The sequence below is a fragment of the Drosophila biarmipes genome, chromosome X (genome assembly GCF_025231255.1).
Source record: "Drosophila biarmipes strain raj3 chromosome X, RU_DBia_V1.1, whole genome shotgun sequence".
Classification (NCBI taxonomy): Eukaryota; Metazoa; Arthropoda; class Insecta; order Diptera; family Drosophilidae; genus Drosophila; species Drosophila biarmipes.
This window is the reverse complement of record NC_066611.1, coordinates 25,158,216-25,182,339: the sequence shown is the minus strand read 5'-3', so window position 1 is coordinate 25,182,339 and position 24,124 is coordinate 25,158,216. Positions and strand designations below refer to the sequence as shown.

Here is a 24,124-nt window from a genome sequence, read left to right as displayed (position 1 = left end):
CGCTGCTCGCCGGCAAACAAAACCAAACCAACCAGGCCAAGCCAAATGAAATGAAAACGCACTTGCAACAATGGCACAGCTCTGCACAAAGACAAATGCAAACACAAAAACACAAATAAAGGTGTGAGGCGGCACGGGCGGGCACAACAGCAGTGGACCTGATAATGGCAAGACCCAGAACAGCCTTCATTTACATATATATAGTACAACGTGTGTATTTTTTACAGTTAATGAAGCGACCAAGGACCAACGGCACCAAAGTGTGAAAAAAACAAGTGGCAACGGCCAACGCAAACAAGGAATGCCGACTACACTGGCAGGAAATCTGTGGAAAAGGTCCTTGGTAAGTACATGCAAAGCAAAAAGTGTACGCCAAATTTGGGGAGTGTAGATATCGAAATAAAAACTAGTATATATATATTAATATTTTCAGATTTTCACCTTTATATGGTTGATACTTTTACATAATTTTTATGATATGGCGTGCCTCTTTAAACTGTTGTATTTCTATTAACATCTTCTTGTTTCCTTACTCTTTTGGGTAAATAAATGGAGTTTTATTCATTAGCAGACATGTTTTTATTTCTGTCATTTAATTTTGGCAGTGTAACCAACGCTTTGGCACCTTTCTCCCAGCTCCTCCACCTCTCACTTCGTTTGCAGCGCTGTTTATTAGCCAGCGCCATGAAACAACAACAGCAACAACAGCATTGGCAAAATGGCCGACGCCGCGCTTAATTGTGCGGCCAGCAACCGGAAACGGAAACTGATTGTGCGGTCTGGCAGGGACACAAGAGTCCCCCACCTTGGCCCCTATCCGCGCCCTCACCCCCAGCGTTAGCCCACTGATTTGCAACAAATCTCACTCGCATTAAGCGTTTTTAGTCGCGCTGGCGGCTTTCCAATCAACGCATTTGACATTTTGCCACCCATTGCCTCGCATTTCCCGCGTTTTCCTCCTCTTTTCCAGCACACACCACACATTGATTAAGCAAAGGAAACTTTCGATGGTCTAGGTTTTCGGGGGTCTACGTCAATCGGTTTGTTTGCCAAAAAATTGACTTTGAGATTCTATTTCTCTGTTTTTTGCACTGCTACGTTGTTTTTTTGTGTTTTTAGCGTTCTGGTCCTGATTGATGCGCTGAGATAAAGCCGTGGCTAGGGGCAGGGGGTTGGTTAGAGGATCTGTCGTTTGCATTTAGCAGTCGTTGGCCAAAAAGGAGACAAAACGAAGGACAACGAGTCGAGTTCAATTGAAGCTGCGCCTCCACCCCCCAATTTGCCCGCTCTTCCACCCTTTTCCGTAATTGATGTGTCTGCGTTGCGTTTTGTTTTCCGTTTTCACTTACAAGTTTGCCATTTCCTTTTTCCCACGAACAGATCTGAAGTCCCAGCGAGTTGAACATCTCTATTAAAACTTTCCGGATAGAACCGAATAGCTGTAGCATACATTAGTCCGCGGAGTCTCGGAAAGATTTTACACGTATTTACATGCGTTCTCTAAAAATTAATAAATATTTTGGTGTGTTAAGGTAGGTAGATACATTAGAGCAACTATTCCAAACTCAAGGGTCTTGAAGTCAACCTGAGCAACTACATCGCTGCACAGAAGGCACGGATTAATTCGCTAGTAGTCCACATCGATGACGACTTATTTCACCTAGTAAGCGAGCCCGTCGAAGAGACCTTTTGACAACTGCGTCTCATTTGGCAGCCCAATTGATTGCGCAACAAATGTTCCATCGCATCTCAGCTCATCTCATCTGGCATTATCAACTGCTCTTCACGCACGTTTGCCCGCCGCTAATGTTAATGCAGTCATCAGCTTAGGCCCGTCGAACAGTGCCCAGTATCCCCTGGTTCCCCGTGTTCCAGTCTCAAAACTCCGGTCCCACAGCCAAGCTGCCGGCGAACACGGTCCAAGGGTCCAACCCCTCTCGCCCTCGACGTAATAAACCAAGCACAACAAACACCAGCTGTGGGCGCAGCGAACCTCAAGTCGATAATTTAATGGTCTCTGCCATTTAATCTGCATTGAATTTATTATCTTGGAAAAAATTAATCTTGATATGTGGCCGGCTTATGTCGGCGACGAGCACTCGGTCTCTTTTTCCTTCGAGCGGTGCGTACGGCTGTCGAAAATAGCTAAAAGCCGCGACAAGCACGCGTCGCACTCTCCTTTCTTTTTTGCCGGCGCGCCCCTGCTCGAAGCCCCGTTCGTGCAGTACCGCCTTGAATATCTCATGAAAATTTGCAATTGTGCGGGTGGAGTGTCTCTAAATCTTTAAAGAATTATTTACTACAGTTTTCGTCTTAGACGGCGAGTGGTGGGTGATTTTGGTTAGACAACCCCCAAAATCCAAGGAGTACTCAGACTCTTTGTGCACCGAGAAAAACTTACTCAAACCAAACGTGGCATGAGATGGGAGTACATAAATAAAACACATACTTTTATGATGCTATTCAAATATAAAACGGGCGAACTTTGGAGAGATGTATTATAATAATTCTGTTTTATATTATTTCAAAATTGTTTTTGGATTTTAATGTTAGGTCCTTTTCGCTGCAGTTTTACTTGTATATACAAGCTAAAAGAATTTAAAGACCACTTTATCAAAGATTTTTTCCAGTGCACTTGTACCCGAGTACGTATGAAAGGGCGGACAATGTCACCACCAGCTACTGTTGAGCCACCCCCAAAATACAGTGTGTGTTATTGCTCTACGCCTGCCATTGTCCTCTGGCTCCGCCGTTACGCCATCACCCCTGTCCGTCCGTAAGTCTGTCCGTATGTCCCCGTGTCCGTCCGCCTATATCCTCCCCCAACCTTTGCCTGGACAATCCCATCCAGCGATGGCGCTGGCGCCTTGCCAATGAAAAGAGCAGACCGACCAAGAACCAGACCAGAAACGGGTCCTTGTCCTTGCAAATTTATTGTGTTACCCACGCGACTTTGGCGCCAGCGGGTTAAGGTTTTCTTTCGCCTTTCTTCCACTCAGCTACACTCGCCGAAAAGCTGCGCATTAGATTTTGGGGGATGACACCGCATCAGCTTAATGAGACGCGAAATAAAGCTGTAAATGTCAGAAGGGCCCTAAAAGCAAAGCGCATTTATTGTGTCGAAATTAAATAACACATGAAATAAATGGTCATTATTTGTGGTTAGAAACCGAAAACATCGATTTAAATTGCACCTGTTTTCTTCCCAATATTAAAAAGTTTTTGCCACCATATGGTAGCCCACACAAAGGTAATTACCTTTGAATTGAAATGCATTTAAACTGACCAAGTAATTGCATTTGTTGCAATTGTTTCTAAATGGCATGCCATTTGGTATAAATTTATTTCTGTCATAAATAATAACCGTGACTGGTCGACTAATTAGATTACCTCTTCGGCTTCAACTTTAGTTTCCCGTGTACTGGGTGTGCGGGATGCACAACAAGGAAGGCCTGTTGGATTTCTTCAGCTGACCCCTTGTCCCCTCCAAATTTTCCTTCTTCAGAGCAAGTTTAACAATTTCGATCGTCTCGGGGGCCTTCATCGTTCAATTTTTAATCAGTCGGGCGCAATCTCGCCGGAGCAGAGTCAACCAGGAACTGGGCTTCATTCAACCAAACTTCTGACAAATTTCCAGCTTGCCCCCGGGCGGAGTGCTGACCCCTGACCCTTCTAGCCCCTCTAAGCCCGCCCCTGTTCAAATAGAAATGTTGTTCATTTGAGTACTTTGTGTGCGGCCTGGCTTTTATTATGGCTAAGTGAATGTTTATGCCCGATTTCCCCAGCACATGTGTGGCTGGCCCCCCGAAATCCTTTCCTTATCTCCATTGTCCGGCCCTGAAATCCCCAAATCGTCGTCCTTGCCGAGATCCATTTTCATATTTGCCCAGAGCCAGAGCTGGAACAGCAGACGGTTTTCCCATTTCCCATTTCCCATTTGCCATTTTCGTTGGGGCTCTGATTTCATTTCAAGTTGCTTTTCCACTTTTTCCGCTCTTTTCCCTTTGCTTTATTAGCCGGCGCAAGTTTAAAATGTTTTATTATTGTTGGCTACATTTAAACGATTCTCGGTGCAAAGGAAATGGGAAATGGCTGTGGGGAAGGGGCTACAGTTTTCCCTCTACCCAAAAAAGAGAGTAGGGAAGTGGAAAGCGACTGACTGACTGACTGTCAAATCGAGTGTGCACAAATCGTTTGCAGATAGACTTGCCCAAGGACCACTTTTGGGTCACATATGAGCAAAGTCGCCGAAAAAAGACGGGAGAACGGAGGGTCGGGCTAGGGTCAAGGGTGAAATTCTAATGCAGATGATGATGATGATGAGATGTCTGGGCTTGTAGCCAGAAACTTGTGTCTGGAGTACCCGAAAATGCTCACAAAAAATGGTTGACTTCGACAAAGTCGCCTTAAATAAATGAATGGGATAGATAACAGATGAAGTGGAATCAGGGCAATGTCTACTTACTCACTAATCTATTGAAGGGAACGCTTTTAAATGAAAGTTTTAAGAAAAGTACAAGAGTGAATATGATTATTTCAGTGCGTAAATCTACAGGTCCTTACAGTTCTATTTAGAGAGCTACCGATTCAAGGTGAATGCTAGGCAACATATGAATGGCCCAAAACTGAATGAATGGGTTTCTGAATGCTCGGATTCGCATTCGCAATCGCATTCTTGGCCGATTTCATAAATGACTCCGGAAATTCTCCACAGAAATGCTGTGCCGGAGGAGCGATTGCATAAGGAGTGCCGCCTACATAGAACATATAGCGCATATAGCGACGGAACCTCCTGATCCACACACCCCCGCACACTCGCACACTCGGTCACTTATTCATTGCGCGGCAATGGACCATTCACACACACTCATGGCAGGCATGCATTCATTCGAACAGCATTGAATGCAGCCGAGTTTCCCTTTTCACTGATTTCCCCCAGAACCAAAGCCCAGTTCAGTTCTCCCTCCACATCCTCCAGTGTTTGGCTTTCTCCCGTCGCGTTTATTTCACATGCTACTTAACACCCGAGGCAAATTAGTTGCGCCTCGGCGCAGTTTCGAATATAAATCAACGCGCGGACAACAGCAACAGCAGCGGACTGACAACATTGAACAGCGGAGGAAGTGGCTGCGCAGTGCAAGGAATCGATGCTCGTGATACCCTAAGAAATGTGGAAAGCACACAGCATATAATATATACATACGTATTTGATAACAAGATGAAACGATCGTTTTTCTAGAGGTCACTATGGAACATCTTAGGATTCCAAATAACACATTTAATACAAATAAACTAGCTAAAGTCCTGTTTGCCCTATGTAGTTGATACTACACACACGATAGGCACTACAAATCGTGCCCTAGGTCATTTCTGTACATCCAAATTTTGTTTTTTAGAGCCATCATACCATATACCATTTATAATACCCAGTGAAAATTGTTTTGCCTTCGGAGCCATTTTCGAGTTTTTCGCAACAGATTTTTTATGGTCGCCGCCGAAATGCGAGAAGCACTGGAAAAGCGGAAGGAACGCGAAGAGCGTGCACCCTGCGGCTGCCACACATGTGCGACCCTGCCCCCGAGGGCTGAAGTGTGTTGCCCTCCCACTTCCCACTTCCCACTTTCCACCCCAGCCCCACCCCACGCCCCGCGACGCACTCCCATTGCATCCCCAGCGAACCCTGTCGAATTGAATAGGGCATAAAGCAGCGCTGCACTCAGGAAAATTGTTTCAGAAACTCAAGTGTCCTTATATTTATTAATTTCTCATAGCTAAGTATATAGGATTTTTAAGAAATTAAATAACTATTTTGATTAAAAGCCTAAATATTTCCGTTCTTTATGGAGCGCATTGCAGTGAAACTGTATAACTTGGAGATCCTTTCAGAGAATCTTTCGCATTTTCCCCTATTAGATACCACTCCATAACCTTCAGCAATTTAATTCGAGAAACTGTGAAATGCAATACAATTAAGAAAATCCCTTTTGAGGACCCTTACAATTTTCCCCGGTCTTCCCCATTTTAATTCACAGTGTAGCGTCGTTCGTACGCACAATTGTGCAAATTGACAGATTTATAACAAAATGCAATGAATAACGGTATTATTCACACACCGAGTAATGGGGAAAGTGGAGGGAGGATTTAAGGGGTGTTAGAGAGATGGCATGGCTGCATCTTCGGTCTGCGGACATTTCAACAGGCGCCTTAATGTTCAGACACCCCGCTCCCTTTATTTCCTTTTGCCACCCCATCCCCATCTTCATGGGTAATCCCCGTGACCAGTATGAAATGGGGGCATATGTGGAACCGGGACTTCGGGGCAAGCGCTCTTCCCACACCCAGAAAAAAGCTGATGAGCGATGCGGATTAGCCCAGTTTCAGTTATAAATGAATTTTTCTTATTTTTCGGTGAGAGCGGGATACAAAAAATACATTTATTCGTGGTGAGATACCGAGGGGAGGAAATCTATGGAGTTCAATCAGCTTTAATTGATTCATTTCGTCGGAGAAGGGATGGAAACATTTGCCCGCTTCTCCCGGATAATGATGATGTCGGCCCGCTCAGTTAATAAATTTATTATCTTGGGAATGCGGAAAGGTCCTCGCCTCTCCTCCGCCTCCGCCTCCCCCTCCTATCTGCTCTACTCTATATCGCTATACCGATACATCCCGCTCGAATCTGCTTCCTCTCCAGCGGAAGTATCTCGTTGGTTGTGAAACGGAGCCACAAGCTATACGGCCATGGCCGTGGCTGGTAAACGGGCCGCAAATTTATTATGATTAAAGTTGAAAAGTTGAAATTGATGCCCAAAAGCAGAGCGATGGAAGTGCGAGTCGGGATTGGAGCTGGGACTGAGTGGTGGGGGTGGGATTATCGAGATGGTGACGGCGATAATCATGGCAGATGATCTTAAATGACAAAATGGCCATAAAATGTAATCAACTATTGAAAGGGTTTAACTCAATCGCAGCAATCGCCGAGGGGATGCGATTTTTCATGAGAAGTTATGGCAGATTGAGGGAAATGACTCTTAAATGACAAAAAGCTCGGGGCTCAGAACTCAAGATAGTACCTAATGTACCCAATACCAAAAAATTAAATCAGGAAAGAGACTTTCATACCATAAACTATTAAATTAATGGTTTTATGAGCTTATTATTATTGGTTATTATAATCACTGATAAAGACAAACGGCGATGTCAAACTAAATACCTGCATATTAAAGTCTAAATTAAAATTTTGTGTTCCTAATTACATTCTTTGGTTCAAATAAATATGAATCACAGAACATTAAATTCCTTTAAATCCTAACTTATTTCAAATGTAGCACAGTACTCACCATAACAATAGTCCATTTCTTGCAAATGTGACGCAGCGCCTTTTTGTAGCATCACGGTTTCATGGTCCAAAAGTTCTTCTTGGGTTTCGCTCCGGTGGACAGCGCCACGTTGCTGCTGCTGCTCATGCTCATGCCGCCACCGCCCATTACGCCCACGGCCACGCCCACGCCGGGCCCAACGCCCACGCCGGAGGCCATCGATCTGCCCGAGGCGCGTTGCTGATCCGCCGAGCAGCGGCGTGGGTAGTTGAAGGGCGACAGCGATCCACCGCCGCCCACGGCTCCCGCTGCCTCGTGCATGGGTACCATGACACCGCCAGCGGCACCACCCACTCCACCGCCCACCGCCAAGGTCATGCCAATGCCCTGATCATCGCCACAGCTGGCCATACTGCTCTTGGAGGTCGAGGTGCCCGAGGCTGTCGAGGATCGGCAGCTGCGCAGATTGTGCGGCAAGGTGTTGTTGTTCAGGCTGTGATGGTGCAGCGACTGCTGCTGCTGGTGGACGTGGGCGTGGTGGTGCAGCTGGCCGGTGGGCGTGGCGGACTTGTAGTACCGCAGACTCTCGTTGTAGCTGGCCCCACTGCTGCTGCCGCTGCCACTGAAGCCGGAATCGAGGTCGCCCTCGTCGAACTCCGGATTGATGCAGCTGCTGTGGCCGTGATCCTTCAGCTCCATGCTGTTCAGCGTGCTCGAGAGGTTCTCCAGGCTGGCGTGCGAGGCGGAACTGGAGTTCGAGGTGGCCCCAGTCCCGGCGGCTCCACCTAGAAGGCCGCCGCGCCTGGGTCGCTGGGCGGTCTTCGACGAGGGTGCCACCACCGCCGAGCCCGAAGACGAAGACATCGATATGCCACCACCACCGCCCACCGCGCCGGCGGACATCGATGTGCCGGGCTCATCGGCTCCGAGGGCGTGGCTGGGACTCACGTCCGGCGGAGTGGGCGGCATTATCAGGGCCTCCAGCGAGAGATTCAGCTCGTCGAGCACCCGGAAGTGGTTGTGCTGGACACGACGCTGCTCCTCCTTCACATTGCCCGCACTGGAGCCGCTGGCGATGCGGTTGTCCGAGAGCACTTTGCGGATCTTCTGCTCGCTGACCTCCTCGTACAGGTTCTCGGTGGTGCCGTAGCGGGTGGTGTAGGTGTGGCGATCCCGCTCCTCGGCGCTTGGCGAACTGGAGGTGGACTGGCCACCATGATGGGTGGTGCTGCTCTTCGAGCGAAAGCTTTTGGCCAGCAGGGCGCGTATCGAGTTCCGTGGCGGACTCTTCGAGTGGACTTGCTGCTGTCCCTGCTGACCCTGACCTCCTGATCCGGAACTCGAGCTCGATCCCTGGGCAGCGGGCACATTCGTGTGGCACTTGGCCGCGCCCGGTTCGTAGTAGGCATACGAGTAGACGTGGTTGAAAGGCGCCGCCGGTGCAGCAGCTCCCGAGCCGCTAGCTCCACTGGCTCCAGAGCCACCACCACCCACTGCTCCACCACCGCCTCCGTTGAAGGCTACGTGCAGAGAGGGATTGGAGGCGCCACCGCCGTGCGAGGGCGTGGCACTGCTGCTGCTAGGGGTCATCACGCCGGCGGCGAATCCGTAGTCCAGCGATGATGTGGACGACGACGACTGTGTGTTGGGCGTGGGCTCGAAGCGTTCCATGGTGGCGGCAATGTTCTTACGCGACCACTTGACCTGGTTCAAAAGAGAAAAAGAGATTAGAAATTGGGAAGGCCAAGATGGAATGCTCTCAATTCAAGAATCGTCTTCTACTTCTTGGGAAAAAAACGTTCTTGGAAAATGACTCTCAAACAAAGCGATCTTCAATAGAGATAAAAGTAGAATTAATTTCGTCTTTTGAAACATCTTGCAAACGCAGGACGCTTTATTTCAATGTTGAGGGTTAAAATTTGAGAATCAAATGTTCTTATTTTTAAAAATTCTGCCTTTCAATTATTTGATAAAAAACGTTCTTGAAATCAAAACTGAAGTTTCCTCTAGTTTCATGTTTAAGATTTTGCATTAGGGATGAAAGTAGTCTCTAAGACAAAAGCCGTTTTGCTGTTTGATGTTTTCTATCAAGTAGAAAAAAGCTTTAAAACCGTTTCAATTGTGTGTTGGTTCATCTTGGCTCTCTCTTTAGAACGAGAAATTGGTTTCGGGAACGGTTTTTTCTCTTAAGTGTGAGACTCACCTGCTGCTCGACATCCATCTTGTGGTTGCTCCGCCGGCTGTGACCCCTTCTTCGGCGCTCCGTGAACGCCTCGCCGTGACTGCTACCCATGAGCAGCTGGTCCCCGATCCCGAGGCCGTTCTGCGAAGAGGCGGACGAGGACGAGGGCGCCACCGGCATACAGAACTCGATGCTGTCCATGTCGTCGGGGAAGATCAGATGCGAGCCAATGTGTCCCACGTGGCTGCTGCTGCTGCTGCCGCTGTTGTTGTGCGAATGCGAGTGTGTATGCGGATGCCCCAAGGTGGCGGCCGCATGTCCATGGCCGTGATTGTGGCCCATTCCCATGCCCACGCCTCCGCCCATTCCCAGGCCATGATTGTGACCCATGCCGTGGCTGAGGGTCATCTGGCTGGGATGCTGATGTGAGGCCACTGCCCGCTGGCCGTGGCGCATGGAGCCCCCACTCACTCCCGCTCCCACTCCCGGCGGGACACTGTGCACCGCCGCCGAGGTCGTCTGGTGCGGATGCTGATGCGGATGTGGGTGCGGATAGTCGCTGGCGAATTGCGGGGATCCACAGCGATTCTGGAACTTGGCAGCAGTTGCTGCACTGCCTCCACTGCCGCTCGCCGGATACATTGTCGTCTATCAAATATCAAAGTCGATCGAAGTTCCTCTCGGGCGATTCTACTGCTCGCTGCTCTCTAGATGCGATAATTCCGGGTTGGGTTTTGGGGGTATTTAGCAGCAACAGGAGTCGAGCATCATCTGTGGAGAACGGAAAGCCATTAATCAGCGTGGAACGTGGGGAACGGAGAACGCAATGGTGGTCAAGGGCGGGACAATGGAGATGGAATATTTTCGGGAGGCGGGCGGTGGAGATGCAAAATGCATGACGGACATGCCATGCCAAAATCCCACAAATAAAAGCTGGAATTATGAGCACTGCTCCAAGACGCAAGACCCGAAACCCGCACCCGCATTCGATTCCAATTTATTTATGCGCAAACATTGTTGCCACACTAAGTGGCAGCGAGATGCACTCGAAAAAATTCACCATCTGATAAAGAATTAACCCAATGAATATTGTTAGTGGAAAACATGACTAGGAAATTTGTATATATTACAGGTTAAATGCGATTGATTTTTGGTACCTTCCTTAAATACTTTACAAAATGTATTCTTCAAGCTTGCAAATCAAAGACGGGTAAAAACGAGATACCAGTTTGGGATACACAGTTTCAGAGTGTCGAACAGGCACGCATGTAAAACATTTGGCGCTGGCATGCCAGGTCCCAGTTTCGGTTCCGGTTCCAGATCCCACTGTGGACAGCCCCCTCCGGCTACGCCACTGCCCCAACCCCTCCCCCTGCGCCCGCTAAAGTGCGGCCCTTTCTCCTCGAACTGCCATAAAACAGCATTAAAGCTATTAACAGTCAAAGGAGAAACGAGTTAGCCGGGAAGAAGGTTAAGAAGCAGAAGTAGAAAAAGTAGCTGGTGACGAGAGCCACCCTCAGCCCCTCGCCCACTTTCTTCACCCCCTTTTGTGGGGGAAACATAAATCAATCAGAGAGGGCAGGCCGTCTTTATGAGTGCCCCAGCGTGTGTCCAAGATAATCCTAGAGGCAGACAGACAAACCAGGAACGCACATATATGTCTACTGTGTATTCGAGTACATATAAGCCCCGCCCAAGGCAAGATTTTCGGGGGTCGTGAAAAAACCCGGCTATTAGCGGGCAGAAAATAATAAAACCATATCAAATATCGACTTAGGACGCGATGGCTGTGCTCCTGTGTTTGTTTTTTTGTTCTGTGAATATTATCAAGACGTCAAAGTCCTTTTTACCGTACACGGAGTTAATAATAACTTTCAAGCTATAAAAACAAGAAAAGCCGGTCATAAAATGCTAGTCCCATATTTGGATGAATATTTTTGAACGAATTCTTAGCTGTCCACATTTTTATTGGATTCATTTTAGATTTATTTAGTTCCTAAATACTAATTTACTAGTTGCAAAACTATATCTCTTACAAACAGTTGGCAGATTTTATTTGTAGTCCTACATCTTACTTTTGTAACAAATAAAAAAAGTGATGTTCACAACTCTTTATTGCCGATGGAAAAATATTTCGACTATTAGCGCCAAATACTTCTCGCCCTTCCCAGTGGGCGGGGCAGGAGCCAAAAAAAAATCCAAATGAAATTCCCTTCCTCTCGGCTCGATTTTATTCCAGTTTTTCTTTTTAGGCCTTGCTCTGATTGATATATCAAATTGATAGCCATCCGCTGCTATAGGGCGAAATGCTCTTGTTGCTGGTGTAGGAATACCCAATTTCCACGGCCGCGTAGATATTTCTATTTCGCCCACAAGCCCCCTTTTTCCACCATCCGGAAAAGAGTAACGCTATCTCTCTTCTATGCCCATCTCTCTTCCACTTAACAAAGCTCGAAATGTTTGTGCCTGCGTATTGCCTTTTTTGTTTTCACCTTTTTGTAAGCTTTGTTATGTTTGGCTTAGGGATGAGCACTTTTCGAGGTTTGAAAACTGCAATTCTTCAAATTGTTTAGCCTTACTTACGTACGTATAAATTTAATTCCAGTGAATACAAAAAGAAAGTTTGATGTTTTAAAGATCCAAACAAATTCCTTTATTTTGAAGCTCTTTCTATAGAGCAAAACTATTTTCCTAAACGTATAAATAGTAAAAAATTTAGTTTCCTTAATGAATCTCCTAGTGTTCCGGATCTTTTAAATGATATATTCCCTCACGCGTCCTTCCTTCACTACATTTTCTTTGAATTTTTTCGCCGTCTTTTTTTGCAGAGCTGGCTATTTCCTTTTTTTGGCCGTTTTGTTTTGGCCGATTGCATTTCACATCCAAATTCTAACGAGTTGTTTGTGGTCTTGTCGAGGCGTGGCCAACAAAAATAACAACAATCGCCGTGCAAAAAACGATGATAACACGGCAACAACAATGACAACAATACGCCGTTTATTTGCTGCACTTTTGCAACATTTTGATTTTGCCTGATTGAGTTGGTTTGGGACTAAAAAAGCAGGGAAAAGAATAACTCCAAATGGAAACAACAGCCGGAGTATCGCATATTGATATGCATTTTTCAATTAAGATTTGGCATGGATTCATAAAAAGTATATAAATGGCACTTCCTTGCAGTGATTTTAGCAAGTTTTTTGATTCTACTCTGCCAAAGGTTCAAAACAATAAAATATGCAGGCGGGATAAATGTTATTTTTAAATGATAGTTTGAGTTTTCCATGGTTTCGTAGTAAGCTTTTCGACTAAACTTCGATGCTTCGAATTTATTCAACATCTTCAAGAAAATAGCATGGTTTTTCCCCTTGAAAGTCGATATCTTTATGGACCGATCGAGGTTGTGAAAACAGTTCTTCCTCTTTACAGAAGGCAACCACTTGCCTAATGCAATTTTCGAATGCAAAAGCCATAAAAATATCTATTTTAATCGAACACTTTGTAGAACTCTTTCTGCAGCAGCTATTTTCTCTATTTTTTCCCTTTTTTGCCAGGTAAGAGGGGGTGGTAAAAGCAATTTAAAGTCTGCTGAATCTTGGCTTCATCCTCTTCCTGTTCGCTGTGGAAAAGCAGCAGCTGCAGACCAGGCCCAGAATGTATCTTATGGATAGATGGACCCTCAGCTCCTCTCCTCCCTTCTGCTCTGCATTTGAATGCCTCAGTTGCCTGCTGGCAATTCGATTTCATGCTGCAATTTAATTTGCTTCACTCCGGCCACAGCACCACATCGATTTGAAAAGCAAAAGTAACTCAAGGCGGGCTCCGTACTCCATACACCCCTCCCCTCGCCCGCCTGCCACGCCCCTGGCCCCCTTATTTGGGATACCCATACACAGCCCCTTGGGGGCGAAAAGGGCAACAGGTACCAAAAGGCAGGACTCATTAGGCGGCTATCGAGAGCTACGAAAAAGCACTCATGAGTCGTCGGCAGTCGGTTGGTTTGTCATTAACACATTTTGTGCATGTTGTGCATCATTAGAGCAGCCGACGAGATGAGGTGGTGGTGGATTGTGGATGGGCTGGCGAGGCCAATGTCGATGGGGGGAGGCCGATGAATGGACCAGTACACCGCCAGAAAAGTTGCTACAAAAAGTTACTATTCACGGAATAACTTTAATTAGATCAATTTGTATTGAAAACAAGGAAGAACGCTAGTCGAGTGCCTCGACTATCCGATACCCGTTACTCAGCTTAAGGGGGCAAATAGGAAATGGAGATTTATTAGCAGCAAAGCGATATTTTAGGGCGCCACCTACCGGCTAATTCAGTGCATGTTATGTGGGCGGCAGACAGATTTAAGCGTTTAGAGTGGGCGTGACACATTTTTTTAGATCAGTCGATTGGTATTGATGAAACAAACACATTTCAGTTAAACTGTAGTACTACTGTACTCTACGAGCAACGGGTATAAAAGTCCTCTCTTGGAAAGTATTTCGAAAAAATGATCAATTTGATACTCACAGAAGTGATTTTCACTATAAATTAAAATTCGCTAGTTTGTTGTTTCCATCTCCGGATCTTTGGGACTCAACGAGAAAGACTCATAAATATTTTTCCAACTTTCTCCTTGTAATGAGCAAACGTTTCTCGCAGTGCAACCATCTCACATGTTTCGTTATTTCCACAATGCTCCTGACACGTGGCGTCTGCAGTTGGGCCACACACATGCCCGCTGCCTCCCCCTCGCCCAACCAACTGAAATTATTCATTGATGTCAATGCCAAAGAGGAGATTTTCCTTGCCACTTTTCCCCCGCGCACCCCGGCTTCCCTGCGTTGTTGCCTCGAGCTTGGCGGCCGTGCTGTTGCTCCTGCTTTTCAGCTCCTGCCTTTGCTGCTTGGCATGCATATGAAAATTGGCCAATTTGGCGCAGCGTTTGGATTCACTTTGTAGTTGTTGTTGCGTGTGTGAGTGTGCGCTGGGATGTGCGTGTGTGCCCCTCCCCTCAACAGACGCTGCATAATCATACACAGAGGAAAATGATCATATTTTTATCAGCACTGTCCAAACGGGCCACCGTTTAATAATATTAATATTGCACAATAAGAAGTATTTAAAAGATACAATTTTAATTTTAGTAACCGTAGTAAGTCCTATTTACTTTAAATTCCAAAATTTGAAATAGATACTTTCTTAATTACCAATACGTTATTTGTAAGTAATGGTATTTCAAGACCCAATTTTTGTTCCCCGAACTAATTCGTAATTCGCTGCTCAGTTCCTCATTTTCTCTCATTTTGGCTGTTCTTTCCTTTTTGGTGGCGTCCTCATGTAATGACTTTAATTAACATACACACACGAAACTTTCCGGGGCTGGCTGAGGGGGAAGCTGGGGCAAAGGGCAAACGTGGGCGATCGCTCAAGTGGAAGCCTTTTTGGCCAGAACCGAGGGTAGCAGCAGCTAAAACACCCAAAGTGTAGCCCACAAATTGGTGCCCCTTTGCAGCTGCAACAACAAATCATGAACGGCAGCAGCGGCGACAACAACAATAATATTTTGGCCAGCTTCACCCAGGAACAACAACAAAGCCAAACACTTAAGGATAGGGAAATGCATTCCGCCAGTCGGCTCTTTTTCCTTACCTGAAGTGGAACTCTAACATTTTGGACAATATTTGACCAGATGAGTGTCAAAATTGAAAAGCAGAAAATTGCTAAAGTAATGCAAGCCAATGAACACAATAGAAAGTGAATTTTCGAATTTGTTCTTAAGTCGATCCTTATGATTTTAAGCAAAGGCATTTAAGTTTTGGTGACCCACTAAAATTATAAGCGAAAAGTTGGCTAGAAAACTAAGCTCGATATAATATATTCCAATTGCTATATCTTTTAAAGGGAATTCATTTAATTGTTTATAAATCCACTGTGCAGTTTTATGGATAAGTTTTAGATTGAGGGTTGTAGTTGGTGAACCAAACTTCACATTTTTTTAAAGTAGTTTAAGTTGAGCCTGTGGGTTTTCAAAGAGAATCTAAGGACCACTTAAACCGAGGCAATTGGCAATTGAGTGCGGGAGCTCCGTGCGCTTTGCGGTTAGGAAAGGTCACTTGGGGTCAGAGGGCACCTTCAGTTCAACACCCGATAATCGCTTCGATATTTCTTCCGCACCCCCGTTCCATTTGACCCACCTGTAATTCATACAACTCATCGAATATTTGATTTCCAGGCTTCTTCATCAAGTCGAGTCCCCAGTGCCCGTTCGCTCACTTGCCCCATGAACTCCGCTCCAAAGGCGGAACTCCATCTTTCACCCTCTCAGGCAAATCTAACCAAATGCCAACACAAATTTTGTTTGCCTTTTGTATTAGGTTGACAAAAATCAACAGTCGAGCGGGGAAACCCGGAGCCGAAAGATGAGCAGGAAAGTGGCATGGGTGAAAATCGGATGGGCAGAGGGTGGGGAGATTGGCAGATTGTTGAGGAGATTTACGTTGGCACTACGCCCACAGTGGTTCGCAAAATGGGGGTCTTTGAGCTGTTTGTCTTTCGCAAATGCTGGGCAATATTTTGCGGTAAAAGGTGAATTTATTAGCACCCCAGTGGGAGCGAGGGTTCATTTACAGTTTGCCATGGAAAACCTCATTCTCTTTTACAGTCTTTTACAAAGTTGATACAATACAGAATGGCTTATCTTGCACGAAAAACCAAAATGCAACCTTATATCCCCACATTTCGCTGTATACAAAATGGGCCTCTTATCGCCCAATGCTGTGGCAATTCAAAACACATTTTCCCGACCTTAATATCTTGACAAATCATAAACATAATGCCCGATGGACGTCGGCCAGCTGCAGATACGTTTTGTATCTTTTCGGAAAAGCCTTGGCATGGTAAAAAAATGGGGAAAACCTCTTACCCCCAATCACAATGAAAAGTCACACACACTGACACATCGAGATGCATATCGGAAATATTGAGCTGAAGATGCTGATGAAGAGATTGTTAAACACACTCACGCACACAGAAAGAAATTCAGGGGACGGAGGGATTATTTTGGGGGACCACAAGATACGCATCTCTCGGATTGTTGCCCTTCCCCTTTCCCCCTTAAGCCGATTTCTGGGTTGACTTTCTCGTCTGTCTATTGCGACATAAAACACAATAAAAGTAAAATAAAAAATAGAAAAATCTGGGTGATGACATGGGCGGCGGAGGAGAAGGGCGGTCGAAAAATACACTTTCATGTCAACGCTATCGTTTTCGAAATTTCAATAAGTTTAGTATCAGCGAAATGACAAAGAAAGGTTCTGTGACTTCTCGCATATTCCACTTACCGGAATTTTATTTTAAAGAATTTTTCCAGTTACGCTTTTCCTCCAACTTTTTTGAAACTGTAAATACAATAAGAAACGAGAAAATATTAGTACAGCCTTGAAATTTAATTAGTATGCGTATACTTTTCAAGTACACTGTTGAGGGTCTCTCCTCGCTGCCCCCAAAAAGGGGAACTCCATCAATGATGGAAATGCTCCAGGAATCAGTCGGAAAAGCGACGAGCCAGCATTGTACATCAAATGTGACTTACAATGTCAGACCGAATGAAATATTCCCCCTGGTTTTCCTTTTAGCTTTAGCATTTTCATCATTTCAAAGTCAAATGTTGGATAAATAAAACAGTTTTCTCTAGTTTTCCCTCTTTCTGTTTGTGCCTGTGTGTGTGTGCTTGTGTTTGGATTTTATTTTTTGTAGCTTTCTCAGAATTCATAATTGAATGTTTCTCTCAACTTTGTGGGGATGATATGGGATTTGCAATTGAATTAAATTCTGATGCCGTTTGTCTATGGAACTTTTGCTCGACTTCTCTCGATTGGCGCCGGATTTCTGGGATTCTCGTTTTTTGATTGAGATTTCTTGCAGTAAGCAAGGATAATTGTGGCCAGTTGGAGCCTGTTGGATGAGTCTGCTAATTTTGTGAATGTATTCCAACTGTTTCACTCGAGTTTAGTTTACTGTTTTGGTAGCAAAAGCTATCCTTAATAAGCCGTGTTCCGTTTCTGAGTACCGAAAACCAGCTAAATTCTTTACTTTAAGTATGGGGGTGGATTAGAGGTGAACAATACTGCTCGTGAATTTATTTTCGAGCCTGCCTTAAATGTACTTTCAAATATTAAACTTTGTAAACTAAGCCCCCGTTTCCCCTGCCCAATTCATGATGTAATATATTTTCCACTGGGAAACCCAAAACAACTACATCAACGAAATTACTTTCACTGCAACCCGCAAAATGCTCTGTAACAAAAAAATTTCCCTAAGCCGCCTCAACAGAAAAATAGACGAGAAAATTTATAGAAACCCAAATGGAAGCATTTGGCCACAAAAGTCCAACTTTTCCAGACCTTCGCCAAGAACGACCAGTCAAACCCCTCAAATGTCAACGCAAAAATGTTTTAATTGAGCCAAGAATGAAACCCAAGAATGGAAAAAGAAATGAAAGCATTTTACACAATACAAATAAAATAGAATTTCAAACCACAAGCAAACGTGCGTTATTCATTTTTGAATTTATAACGCAATTGGGAGGAATGCGAATGAATGTCGCCGGGAACGGGAAATGTGGGGGAAATGGGGTGAAGGAGTGAAAATGCGCAGCGAGAATAACTGCTTGCCTTTTGCCATTTTATTTTCTCTTTTCGGTTTCAGTTGCCACTGTTTCTGTATATTTTTTACACTTTTTACTCCTCCCATGCACATAAAAATAGGAATAAATAAGGATGTGTTGAGGTTAGGGCCCAGGAAGAAGTCAGAGGAAATCGTGTCGCGGCAAATGTGACAGGCGGCCAACGTTGCCATACCACACCACACCACATAACCCGCAGCCCCCCGTTTCCCCAACCCACCCCGGAATTTTCCACCACTCACTCACTCACGCGGCTTGCAAATGACTCGAGTTCTCGGTAAATTGACAAAAATGTAAAAAGAAAGCAGGCAGAAGGAATAAGCTCCTAAGAGGTAAAGTACAACCTGTGCAAATGATGATAATGATCATCGCGACAATGTCGCAGGTAGAGATGATGAGTGGCGGAATTTCGCCGGTTGAGTTCTGCAACTCTGACACCTTCAAATATTTTAAAGTAACCTTCAAGTGAGCGGTTTTTCCACAGTCTTTTTTCTCCTTTATTGAATGCTTCTCCTGAATTAGATTTGGTTATAATAAAAATAACACCAGACTGCCAGTGTAATAAGCTAATTATTTGTAACCCTAACACAAAATTTTGGAACCCATGCGCCCTGATTTCTCTTGTATTTCTTTGGCATTGTTTCCTTTTTCCCGCCACTCCCAATCAAAGGCCAATTATTAATCAATGATCTGTGTACCAAAAGTCCTACATGCAAAGGTCTCATTCGTTACTCCTTTTTGTACTGTTGGGATCGGATGTCGGAAGACCCGCAGCTGAGAACTCAAGAGCCGGAGCAACCCTTTCTTTGGGCCACTGTGTCATGAGTCATGCTTCTTTCCTTGGGCTGGGTTTCTGTTTGCCCACAGATAAACAAACTTGCAGCCGAGGCAAGGAGTTTTGATATATTAAGTACCCCGGCGATTGCAACACACATCTGAGGCCAACTTGATAGCAAAGCAATGTTCAATAATAGAGTAATCGAAAAAGTAGCAATTTTCAATATCAATTTAATTGTTTTCCATTTAATCATTTCGACCATTTCAATTTCTATTATAAATTAACATTTTTTACTTTGGCCAGAGATCATCAAATAGACCTTTCTGTGGTGTGTGGTTCTATTGTTTTGCGAGTTGCTGTAGAGGGGAACTCTCTACAGGCCACTCCTCCCACCCGTTTCCACTACAATCAACCAGGACGACCTTGTAGGGGATAAATAAAATGAAAGGGAACAAAATTATTGAACACTCACGAGTGTGCAAATATGTGTGAAATTTATTTGCCGCAGCCCGCCGTCCCGAAGGGTTTGAGGTTGGGTCTTGTGCTCCGCCCGTATCCGTGGCGTGTATCGCCGACAACCCTTTCGCCACGTCCCACGGGGTTGCTCCGAACCCTCGAAACCCCTTTCTTTCGCTTCTTTAAAATCACTTGATTGCACAAATGCTCATTGAGCTAATTTTATTTCATGTACGGGGAGGTATAAATAAACAAAAATGAGGAGGCGATGGCAACTTGAGCCACGCTTACATTTGATGGGATTCCGATTTCCATATGCCATGGGAAGAGACCCAATGAAGCCCTACTACCTGACTTGGTACCCAACTTAACCAAATTATTAGCTGGCCACCTTCGACGCTCGAAGAAGTGCTGCTGCTCGGCAATGTGGAAAAACGTGTTATGTCCTCAAAACAAAAGGTTGCTTTTGGGGGCAAAGCGAGTTGATCAAATTACCAACAGACCCGAATGGTCCTTCGACTTTGATGCACTTGAGCGGTGTCAGAAGTAGTCACAAAGTAAGCAGTGCTGTCCCTTTTTGCTGGCTTTGCTGTTGACCTTTCCTGGGGTCACTTTAATTAATTACACGAAGTGAGTTCTTCTGTGGGGTGGGCAAATTACACGGCAGAATGGTAAAACGACACTGTAATGGAATCCAGGAAGGTGGGTTTTTAAGGGGAGTTGTAGTGGGTTTGGGTATGGGTGTGCTTAAATCAAGTGTAAAGTATTTAGTCAAAAATACGAAATATATTAAAAACAGGGAGCTGCTTCTTCAATTTCTTTCGAAAAACTTTTTTGAAGAGAACTTATATAGCGGCACCCTTGCCCATAAACTAGTCCTCACTCGAAATGACTTTCCGAGAGCGTGACAAAGTTTTCCACGGCCCAAGATCCATTTGCCGACACATCTCCCTTTGCAATTTCCTTATCCTGCTTTGAACTTCCATTACCAAAAAATCCAAAAGCCAAACAACAAAAACACAAAAAAAAACAAAAATTCCCTTTGCAGCTTCATCGTCTTCTTCACGTTTTTGGCCATGTTTGGCAATTAAATCATTTTGACCATAAATCGAATTTCGCAACACTGGCTGTGTGTGCGTGTGTTCGGGCCTCAGTGTTAATCCAATTAACTTGGCTTGCATCAAACACATTCCTTTCCACCTATAGAACGAAGGCAGTCCGAAGGAGAGCGAAAATAAATAAAGAAATGAAAACAGTTTCAAAGAAACTCAAACTTCAAGTTTTATAGTTCCCAGCTCCTCTGGCTCCGCTCTTATTTTTCCCTCCGGTTCTCCACTGGCTACAAATTTCATACAAAACTTGGCTCGGGAAAACTTTTCGCAGGCATTTCATTGGACTAACTTCCACCCTCAGATCCGCCTATAACCCCCATACACATTCCCCTTGCCCTGCCAGATTGGCAAAAGGTGGGCCATCAAACCAGAAAAGCTTGTCCTGACAAATGTTTTCATTGATTTTTACGAGCAGTGAACGTATAAAATAAATTCACGTTTTTCCTGTATTCCCTATTTATTTTTTTGATTTTTATGCTCTGCGACCAACAAAAATCCGGAGTAAGCTGAGCCTCAAAAAAGCCAGTAGCGGGGGAGAACAAAATCTTATACAAAAATCTCTTGTTTACGTTCGTTTGTTTTGCGTGTTATTGTTCAACAGCACTACTATCGCGCCAAAGGCGGAGGGGCGGGCGTTTTAAAGGGGGTGCGAGTGTCAGTTTTAAGATTACCATGCGGGCCCCACGTTGGGCGCCATTAACGATCCTCCACCCTCAAGTGTGCGTGTCCTGGTTGATGTGTCGTAAACGCATCATAAACAGCTGGTACCCGGGAACCCTTCCCCTTTTTTCCTTATATTTCTGACCCAACTGCATCATCATCATCAAAATTATACTTCATATTTACTTTTATTTTTCGAAATACTCTTTTTTAAGGCCTTTGGGCCACCCAAAATAATGGGCAGATCTTAATCAACAGGTGATGGAAAAAAACCCTAAGGGTTTCGAATAAATAAAAAGATATATGGGAAATTTTAATGTGAGTGTAAGTAACGTACATTTCTTTAGATCCTAAAAATGGTTTGCACTCCAATGACTTGAACTTTAGAACCCTTTATAAGTACTCATGATAAATTCCACAGACCAACGTATCTTTGATGAATATTAATTTCGTTTTTAAAGTCAAAATGATCAAGGAAAACCCCCTTCACTTGTATTGATCTGATTAAAAGGATCTAATTAAATTATGAAGTATGAGTGGTAGATAAGTGAACACTTTGAAGTCTTACAAAGTTAAAGACAATTTCTAGTTGCCGCCATAAAAAAGTGCCCAATAAATTTAAATTGTTTCGTAATAAGTCCAGTGCCACAGATATGAATTATCTTCAACTCGCTTCCACTGTGCCACCCGGGCCAGTGAAACCGCTTCGGAATCCTTATCTTGTCTGTGGCAAAGGTTTGATTAGTCATAAAAACTCGCATTCGCTCTGGGTGTTGTTGTCGTACTTGTTCTATGATTGTATTTCCCTCTCCTCCTGTTTGTTCTCGAAATTTTATGGTCTTTTCCTCACTCCCCTACTCGACTTTTTCCGTATTTTACGAGCTTTCGAATTTGAAAGTCGTAAAATGCATTTCAACAGCGACGACGACAGCCGTGGATATTTTATTGTGGCTGTGCTAGAGGCATTAGCTTATTATTATTAATAATACTGGGGCAGGGGGCGAAGTGCGTGAACTTTAAACCCTTGCTTATTGTGCGGGGTCACAAATAAAGTTTGCCGCCCCGTCTCCAGTTCATTTCAACTCGAGTCGAGCCCAATAAAATGTAATTAATTTGCAAAACTTTTCCCCCACACCCAAACACACACACAAGCCAAAAGCCAATAAAGCAAGCCCAAGATTGTGGCGAGGATGGGGGCGCAGGATTTGCATGCCAGAGATGAGCCAACAGCCAAAAAAAATGGAATAAAAAGAAGAGGAAAGCGGCAAGGAACAGAAGCCAACAGCTGCTCGACATAAACTTATAAAAGCTGGCAAAACTCTCTAACCAAAAGGGGGGCCAAACGGAGTGGGGATTGCGGGGAAAGCACTGGCATTGCTGCATTAAAAAGTTAATAAAAGTGGAGCATGCCACAAGTCGTGCCGCAATTTGCGGCAGCTGCAGCTGCGTTCCAGCAAAAGGATATGGATATGAATATAAGTAATCCTAGTGCCAAGTCCTCCTGCCCAGAATGTGTGCAACTAGAGCAAGAAGAACTTGTTGCTCTTCAGGTGGCATAAGCTGCGACTTTTGCACTTGGTTTTGCCGTTGCCTTTGCTTTTCACACTGCTGCTGCCTCCACCAAAAGTGGCAAACAATTAAAATGCTCAACATCCTTTCGGAACCAAATAGAACGAAAACAAAGGCTTTCAATTCAAACGAAACCAAAGGGTGGAGGCTTGCAAAAATTACATCAAAGCCATTCGAGTGGAAAAATGATTGAAGAAAGGTCAAAAGGAAAATATTTCAGTCGAAAAATTAAAGCAATATCAAATAATTTGCAACAAAGTAATTAGGAAGCCAACGTCTTGGTAGAGCGATTGTCAAACAAATAATAAACGTAGATATATAATCTCGGGCACAAGATCCTATGAAACCCTCTCTTAAAGCCTCTTTATTAGTCAGACTTCTCCACTTGCAACTTAATTTCTACATAGAGTCGCCGCCGTCTTAACGATCATCACCATCAATAAGCGTTAAGAAAGATTTAGCCAAGATTTTCCTCATCAGTCGTTTTGCCAGAACACATTTCGCTTCTGTCAGATATTACCCACATGGATTTATCCGTATCCTAGGAGCCACACATACTATACCATTCCACACTATACTATAATATACATATGTGTGTTTGCGGAGAGTGCACATTTATATACTTAAGCCCTCGCAGATGGCAACTAAATGCAACTCTGCTGCCAAGTGGCGAGAGCTCACTTCCACTTGCGGTTTCAAGGGTTACTCAGCGCCTGGAGAGCCAGGAGCAGGGAGCCACGAGCCAAGAGCCTTCAGTCTGGTGGGGAAAATCGTGGGGAAATCGGGAAAAGCGGGTAACGTGCCTGTGCACTTTAAGTAATGCTGCCAATTGAAAATGTCGAACAAGTGCCACCAAACGCCAACAGCGATGCAACTGCCATCCAGCGACTGCAGCTAATTAAGAACGCATTAAAGCGATTTGTGCGCCCCTGTGGACAGGAGGCGCCTAGGGGATGGGTGGTTGGTGCATAGTGTGGATTTAAAAGGGTCTCAATACTGTCAATCAATAAATAGATTTAGCGACAAGCGATTATGCAACAGCGACTAAGCCGCAGTCAAACGACCGAGTGTGTTGCATAAGCCAGGTAAACGGCATGAGAAGCGCATAGAAGGGCGCGCGGGAAAATAGCTAATAATTCCGCTAAGCTGATTAACGCCGGGCCATCGAAATCTTTGTGATGGTAACACACAAAAGAAAACATGAGAGCCCAGCAATGTATTAAGTTTCATGAAAGCAAAATGAGATTACAGCATAATGAAAATGTATAAATTACATTTTTCTTCAGCGAAACTTTTTGTTTGAAACGTCAATGTAAGCTTAGCAATATTTTGTTCGATGGAAGGTTTTTTAGGCCTGAATGAATCTTGGAAATG

At 44.6% G+C, this 24,124-nt stretch overlaps 1 protein-coding gene across 1 annotated transcript in view; it reads right to left on the bottom strand.

The window, feature by feature from the left end:
- Window positions 1–24,124, bottom strand: part of LOC108027566 (hornerin) — an 85,196-nt gene that overhangs the window by 4,718 nt on the left and 56,354 nt on the right. The window contains exons 4-6 of the mRNA XM_017099053.3: window positions 16,833–16,889; window positions 9,523–10,272; window positions 7,341–9,023 (exon numbers count right to left, since the gene is read on the bottom strand). Of these exons, the coding sequence (XP_016954542.1) occupies window positions 7,392–9,023; window positions 9,523–10,143 (2,253 nt within the window). The 5' untranslated portion in view covers window positions 10,144–10,272; window positions 16,833–16,889 and the 3' untranslated portion in view covers window positions 7,341–7,391. The remainder of the gene's footprint in view (window positions 1–7,340; window positions 9,024–9,522; window positions 10,273–16,832; window positions 16,890–24,124) is intronic.